The sequence below is a fragment of the Egretta garzetta genome, unplaced genomic scaffold, assembly GCF_000687185.1.
Source record: "Egretta garzetta isolate BGI_Z169 unplaced genomic scaffold, ASM68718v1 scaffold204, whole genome shotgun sequence".
NCBI classification, from domain to species: domain Eukaryota; kingdom Metazoa; phylum Chordata; class Aves; order Pelecaniformes; family Ardeidae; genus Egretta; species Egretta garzetta.
This window is the reverse complement of record NW_009259424.1, coordinates 3,518,626-3,526,579: the sequence shown is the minus strand read 5'-3', so window position 1 is coordinate 3,526,579 and position 7,954 is coordinate 3,518,626. Positions and strand designations below refer to the sequence as shown.

The 7,954-nt window shown below is 40.4% G+C and overlaps 1 protein-coding gene across 1 annotated transcript in view; it reads left to right on the top strand.

The window, feature by feature from the left end:
* Positions 1–537: 537 nt before the first annotated feature.
* Positions 538–7,954, top strand: part of CDK1 (cyclin dependent kinase 1) — a 7,824-nt gene continuing 407 nt past the window's right edge. The window contains exons 1-6 of the mRNA XM_009637011.2: positions 538–590; positions 2,016–2,172; positions 3,279–3,402; positions 3,789–3,959; positions 4,527–4,690; positions 4,822–4,963. Of these exons, the coding sequence (XP_009635306.1) occupies positions 554–590; positions 2,016–2,172; positions 3,279–3,402; positions 3,789–3,959; positions 4,527–4,690; positions 4,822–4,963 (795 nt within the window). The 5' untranslated portion in view covers positions 538–553. The remainder of the gene's footprint in view (positions 591–2,015; positions 2,173–3,278; positions 3,403–3,788; positions 3,960–4,526; positions 4,691–4,821; positions 4,964–7,954) is intronic.

Below are 7,954 nucleotides of genomic sequence, written 5' to 3'. Positions count from 1 at the left end.
GCTCGTCACGCTTCCGAGCCCGGTGATAAAGTTCGGCTGCGCTCAGCTGAGGTGGCCAAGAGCAGCAGGGGAGGTGCGGACGGGCCGGTGCCAGCGGGTGCCAACGCCGCCAAGTAACGTAGCGTAGGCTTGCGGCTCTGGGGACTGTGCTGTGTACTTAACAAATGACGTTCCCTTACCTTGCTAACATCCAACGCCGTGATTTTAGATAGTAGTGGTCCTGCTAACGAGTAACTAGATAAAGCTAACGAGTAGGGTGTGTTTTTTTTCAGTTGCTTGGAGGAGTTTTCTTCACAAAAGCATCTTGCTTCTTTGAGTTGATGCTTAATCAGGCTTTGGGATGTACTTTTTTTAGTTGAAACCCTGAGTCAAAACGTGGTTTTGTTGAGGAGAACGGTTAAGCATTCCATGTTTCATCCTAATTAAGTAAGGCAAAGCTTTCTTCCAAAGACCTGGCATCATTTCAGCGACTTGGCTGTGTTTGGGACAAGCAGTGGTTCATGCTCATGGTTGGTTTTTTTTTCTTCTGTTCACTTCAGGAATAACCATAGCAATGGATGATTACACAAAAATAGAGAAGATTGGGGAAGGTAAGTATGGACCATGAGCCTTGTAATACTCCACAGTTTGAGTTATCAAGTGTCATGGAAGCTCTGTGCACTCTGATCATCAGAGGAACTACTGAGATTCAACCAAATGGCAAAGCAAGCTTGGGGTTAAGGGCAGTAATTATATGTAAAAGCTTTCAGACTGCCCTTCTTTTGAAGACATCGTGGTCTATTTGAAACAACTGAACAGTGTTGAGAAGCATCTGCCTTTGTATAGACAGTAAACGGTGTGATTTCCTCCGGAGGTGGGGTGGGGAAGTGTTCCAAGGCCTGAAAGCAGCTTTTCAATTTGGGAAGCTCTTCCATTCTTTTGTATGTGAACTTGTGTACCAGTTGCTCCTGGAGCTGTTCTGGCTGGTATACTTCTTTTGCTCGGAGCTGCTGGTAGGGGGTAGTGGCTTGTGGATTGTTCTGCTTGGACCGTATCTGGTTACTACACCTGTGGAAAGAGCAGATTGTAAACCTCTGTGGAGAAATGAATTTTATCAATTTGTATACCAAGATCGCTTCAATGCAGATGTTGGTCACAAACCCCCTTTTGCTGCAAATCCAGCCTATGTTAAATGTAGAAGTTGATGTGGCTTATAGTGCTTTAGCCTTATGTAGACTTGAGAATTTGCAGCATGTTACTCTGAGAAGGTGCTCTCTAAGGTGACTGCAAAATGTATGGGCTTGGATCTTACAACAGAGCTTTGCAACTGAAGCCTTGTGCATGAATATTTCTTCCTGAAAGAAACGAATTTGTCTGAGCTTAATCTGGGAGATTAATGCTTCAGGAAGGGTGAAAAGAGAATACTCAGGCTCTCCTGGCTTGTTGAGGGTTCTACTTCTGTGAATGTTGACGATTAAAATAGATTATTGATTTGAGATTTACTACTGGTTCCAGTTTTAGCTTCTGCTGAGACCCACAGCACTGCCCTCCCTCCTGCACTGAGGATTGTGCTAGAGGTATTTCTATAGATCTGGACAGTGGATGGATAGATTTCTGATTGCAGAGGGAGCACTACTTTTTTCCAGCTAAACCTTTAACCTTTTAATTTGGCAAAATCATAACCCCTTGGGGATGAAGAGGTGTAGTGATCTTGCCTGAAAGTTAATCAACCTGAAGCTCCAACAGTATCTGGCTTTACACTCCATTTTCCAAATGTTCAAGTTTCACACTTAGGCTACTAAGTACTCTGTCCTAACAAATGATACTGTTTATGGGTGTCACGCTCTAAACAAACAAAACTATTGCATGGTTAAACTGCCAAAATTAAATAGTAGTTCTTAATCAAGCCATGCACTTGAAGGAAAAAATACTTGATTGCAAGGACTCTTGCCTATGTCAGCAATTCTTTTTTGCAGTGACTTATCTGTACCTGGAGCTGGTATTTCCTATATGCGTTTCACTGTCTTTTTGTTCAGGTACCTATGGTGTTGTGTATAAAGGTCGGCACAAAACCACAGGCCAAGTGGTTGCAATGAAGAAAATACGTCTAGAAAGTGAGGAGGAAGGTGTTCCGAGCACTGCTATCCGAGAAATTTCTTTATTAAAAGAGCTACATCATCCCAATATAGTCTGGTATGCATATACTGGTATTTAGCTAAACTCTTTGAAGGGCACTAGGTCCCTTCAGATAAGAAGTTATTTTTTCCACCATTCTAGTGAGATGAAGAGCTACTCCACTTAATACAGTGTCTGCTTTGCAGCAAGTAGCTATAGTCACAAATCCTGTATTTATGCCAGTTTTCTAATTAAGGCTGCCTCTTCCCATTCTAGGAATTGAACAAATTTTTGTAATTTATGTAAGTTATCTTCAGAGTGATTATTGTCAGAATGGAGGCAGTGTACCTCATGAAAACTGACTGAAGCTGTTAGCCTCAGAACTTTATTTGCCACCTTGGAATAGCCCATTTGACCTTAGTGTTCCTATGTCAGCCTTTTCATCAATCGCTTCCCTGCTGTTTTGTAGCAGAGACTTGAGTGTTGTGTTAACGATGCTGTCATAGCTGGCACATCTGAGCTATGAGTGAAACTTCCATCAGCAGCTACTTGACATGTAGATCGCAGCTATTGTCTTCCCCACAAAATATTTACTTGCTCTTTGATGCGGTAAAATACTTTTATCTTTAATGTGCATTAAAACTGGTCAAGTCCCAGCCATCTAGTGTCTCCATGTATGTGTGCTTGGGTTTAGGAACCCTTATAATCTATTAAGGATAAAGGAGATGCTTAAAAACCTGCTCAAATCCCACTGTGTCTACTGGGTTCCTATTTCAGTGTTCCCTTAAACCCTCCTAGTAATTCAGGGTCTGCAGTAATGAGCCAGCTTCAAACAGAAGCTAGGCACCAACAACCATGGTTGGTTTGGGGTTTTTTTGGTTTTTTTTTTTAAAGGCAACAATATTTTTTCCTCAGTCTTCCTGTGCTTGATACTAGGCATCAGGGAGCGTAAATGTAAGAGGAAGCATACAAGGTATTTATCTCCGTCTGACCCTATTTCAGATATACTTGATTTTTCAGATGGCAGTGTAACCCACTGAGCCTGTCAATCTTTGACGACCGAAAGCTTTTTAAGGCTTTCATAACAGGAACCTGGAAATTCAGCTTGTAGCCCTGTTGAGAGGGGAAATATAACAGTGAGTCCGTGCATTTGCAATGGAGTTGATTGTATACTCAATTTTCAGTCTTCAGGATGTTCTTATGCAGGATTCAAGACTGTACCTCGTCTTTGAATTCCTTTCCATGGATCTCAAGAAATACTTGGATACTATTCCATCTGGCCAATATTTGGATCGTTCACGTGTTAAGGTAACGAGGACAATTTCTTAATATAGGAGAAATTAATCTATAGATGACCTACAAAGCTATAAGCAGCTCTTATTTTCAGTGTAATTAACTTCTTGAGGAGAAATGAAAGGTTAAAGAAGCAGCTGTGGATAATAAGATGAATGTGAGTTTTGCCACTTAGTTCTTTTAATTACTGAAATTAAACTGCCTTAAACTAAACTTAAGTAAAAAAATTAATTTGTGTGCCTTTATGACTCATATTAACTCAATACCTGCAATGCCTTGGATCTCCCATTTCCTACTACTATGGGGACAACTAATGTAAGGGAACAGCTTTATGTTGCAGAACACTAACTTGTATTAAAGGTTACTCCTATTTTTTTCTTCCCACTTCATCCTTTCTCCAGAGTTACTTGTATCAAATCTTGCAAGGTATTGTCTTCTGCCATTCAAGAAGAGTTCTGCACAGAGACTTAAAACCTCAGAATCTCTTAATAGATGACAAGGGAGTGATTAAACTGGCGGACTTCGGATTGGCTCGAGCCTTTGGAATTCCCGTGCGGGTATACACTCATGAAGTGAGTGAATTGGAACATTTTCCTGGTGATTTGGACAATGCTTACTGACTTCCTAGTAATAACTGAATATGAAACAGCTAAAAAAGAATCACAGACCTTTTGAAACCATAAACTAATAGTATCAAAGTTGTATTTTGGGTTTGTTTTATTCAATGGCTTTTTATCTCCCTGACTCTGGTTTTACTTGAAGGTTCCCAAGCATCTTATGAATCCTGGTATTACTTGACAATGAATCAGATAGGCCAGATGTTGTTGCTCACTGTCTCGTGAGGGCATTTTTTACTTCCTGAGATACTCAAGTTTAAGGGTTTAGGTGCTAAAGGCTTCCTGCTCTTTGGGAAGTAGTGTAGGCAACTGCTCTGCTTGCAGTAGAATCTACTGCAATGGAGTTTGTTATGCCTATCTGTAAATGAAGTTTGAAACTAGTATTTTCATTAAAACTTAGCACCAGCTATTATTTTAAGCAGCATTCACAGTTTTTGGTTAATAATGAATGAGCCATTGTGCTTGCAGTCAATTAGAGGGCCTCATTCTATAAACTTACAAAAAAATTTCCTTGTTCAATAGGTAGTGACACTGTGGTACAGGTCTCCAGAGGTGTTGCTAGGATCTGCTCGTTACTCTACTCCTGTAGATATATGGAGCATAGGTACCATATTTGCTGAGCTAGCAACTAAAAAGCCGCTTTTCCACGGGGACTCGGAGATTGACCAGCTCTTCAGGATCTTCAGGTATGTCAGGTTGAACCTTCCCTTGCTACCTGTGCAGCATTGCACAACAGTGCTGCACGCTTACTAAAATCATTAGTACACACAGATTTTTCTGGACTAAACTGCTCAGTGCTTTGCTTGTGCTTGCGTAGAGCTTTAGGTACCCCCAACAATGAGGTATGGCCTGAAGTGGAATCCCTGCAAGACTACAAAAACACATTCCCAAAATGGAAACCTGGCAGCCTGGGAACACATGTCAAAAACCTGGATGAAGATGGACTCGATCTGCTGTCTGTAAGTAGTCTGTCTTAAACTGCTGATTAAGAAACTGAACAGGTCACTTCAAATACCCTAGAATAGGTAAAGCTGTCCTAATTGGGCTTGGCCTGAATGAAGATATGGGGACCTTCAAACTACCAGCAGTGGTATGGGCTGTTGTAGAACTGAGCCTTGGGTGACATTCACTCCTTGCATAACAGATGGCTAGACTACTTTTCTTTTCATTAAGCAATTATGCCTCAGCTTTTTTTATGCTAATAAGCCAGGTACAGCTTGAAAGTGAGGATGAGCTTTTACTAATAAGTTTAAGTGAAGGCTCCTGGCCACAAAGTGTAGCTGCCACCTTCCTGGTGCCATCGCAACTGTGATGTGGCTGTATGACTGCTGATCCAGTCAGAAATGTTTTTCTTTTACGATAGCATGTGGATTAATCTTGGTAGGCTCATCTTGGTGGTTTTAACTGAATAAACAATGATGGAAACAGCTGCATTTATTGATTAGCTGTGAAATCAGGGGCTTAGTTTAAGTCAGTCTGTAGTGTCTGTCTCAATTGCCTTTAAATTTAGAGTTAAAGCTTTTTGGGTGTGGTGGATTAACTATTAACTGGTGTATTTTGTGGCTAGTGTGAGTTTACTTCAGTTCTGTGGCCATGCAGTTGAACTACCACACTAAGCTTTTGTTTGACAAGTTCTTCATCAGGTTCTTCTATTTAGTGCTCTTCCAGCTCATTTGCTGCCACTGTGGACTAATTTAGATCCCATCTTAGGTGTGATCTTGGATGCACCTAAGTGTAAGAATGTACCTTGGTGATTTATCATAAAGCTGCACTTCTAAGTGCAGACTTGCCTATGGGGGTGTGGGGTGGCTGCTCCATGTGTCTGAAGATAAGCTGAAACTTCAGAACCATCTTGGTACGAGGGGAACCTTGTACAGCAATTACCTGTGTAGCTGGCTTGTGTTTTGAGCAGTCGCAAAGAAAGTAGTTTATTACCTGTATTGGTATGGCTATGGCAAAATACTCTGAAGTGTTGTTACCCAAGAAGCTCAAATGACTGCAACTTCTCAAGAGTTTTTCTTTGAGAATGGAGCCATAGCTCAGACTGACAACCTGAACACTTGTTAAACATGGCTGGTTTGGGTAGCTCTTGAACCTTGTAGCAGTATTGTTTTACAGACATAACTGACTTAATCTGGGAATAATTCCTTTGTCCACTGACAGCATCATTATTAAATCAGTTTGGATTAGAATTGTTACTGATTGTATTTACAAACTAAAATCAATTGAACAGGCAAATGAATGTTGTTGATGACCTGCTAAGTACTCATCTGAGCTTAGCTGTGGCTTCATTGTGTAAAATCAATGTTTTGGGCTGCTGCTAATAAAGGCAAAATTCCTAGTTCCTCAAATGGTGTTAACACACTACTAATTTCAAAGCATATTAAATTCCATAAAATCTCATAGTTTTGCCTTAAATTAATAAATGTTTAAAATTTAGCTTCCTATTATGCCTGATGACAGTGGTATGGTGGAATTCTTGGGCATATAGAATCCATTTAAGTTTCCTATGGCACTTTTAAGCCTGAAGCAATATAACTTTTAAGGGCAACAAAATGGAGCACTTCATTCTAGAGCTTGAGCTCAGATGTGTTGATGACAATGTTAATTTCTCCTTCTGTAGACTATTGCAGATGGAAGTAGTATGTAAAATAGCTATCTTTGAAAAGGGGTTACATATTTTTGTGTTAAGACCAATTGCTTGAGATGTTCATAAGCTTCTGTTGCCATCAGTTCAAAGCACTTAATGGCTGTCATCAAAAGCTTTGGTCTATCAGACCCTAAGTTTCAGAAAAAAAATGTTGCAGACTGCTCAGAGAAGAAATGGTCACTTAATCTATCAGCTGAAATGCTGTAGTTTCAATGTCACAGCATCCCTTTTTCAGAGGAATTTGCCCTTTTTTTGTCTCAGTCAATTTTGAGAGAACCTTTGATATCAGTGTTAGCTTTAGGATACGGTTGTTCTGGGGTATAGCTAATGGGGACCTGTCACTTAAGGTAAAATTGGACAGACAAGGTTAAATCTAGAGATAGCATTGCATTTGGCAGCAGTTCAGAGAATATAAATGTAAATTCAGCGGTTTAAATCAACTTGAAAGACTCCCTGTAGGATGAGGTCTAAAGACAGTTAAATGTCGAGACTGAAAATTGGGCAGAGTAATACTGGTTAAGCTTTTTTTTCTGGAAGATAAATTTGTTATGGGGATGGGGGAGAAGCAGCTGGTAGAATGCCGATTACTTGAATTTGAAATGTACTTCCCTTCAGTAAGCAGAAGATTTTGCGGCGTCTTTGCTACTTTTAGGTCTACTAGAAAACTGCAAAATGCTTCATTCCTTTCCTCTTCTTGGCCCCTGGTTATGTGATATAAACTGTAGATTTTTTTTTTTTTTTTAAACTGCCAGTAAAACAAATCTCTTGCCTGTTCTAGAAAAGTCTGGGGGCTGTTTTAGTGGCTATGGCATCCCCTCTATTTGCTCTCATCAACCTTATTGATGTCTTCAGTTGAAGTAACTTATTGCAAAGAAACTCAAGTTTTCAGACTCTGGGTTTCTTCAGTTCTACCTGCTTGTGTATTGCTTACCTGTTTGGGTTTTGTAACTGGGTGATGACTCTTACATTTTAACTGTAAACCTCTGCACCAACCTGAGTAGAAGTAATCTGACATCAGTTTCCTCAGTGTCAGCTTCACAAAACAAGCATAGGACTGCTTGTCCTTGCAAGCATTTTGGGCTTTAACAGCTTAAAGCTTATTAATTTCCCTTAGCTGAGAAGCTGAGACTAATAATCACTGCCACTTGATGCCTGGTTCAGTGCATAGACTGGGATAATAAATCCTCACTTTCTGAGATGTTGTGCGTTACTTCTGACCTACTGCTGACTTGTAGGTGGAAATGACCTCTCCCTCTATGAGAAATAATGGAACATGGCGGGGGGGGGGGGGGGCTGTTTT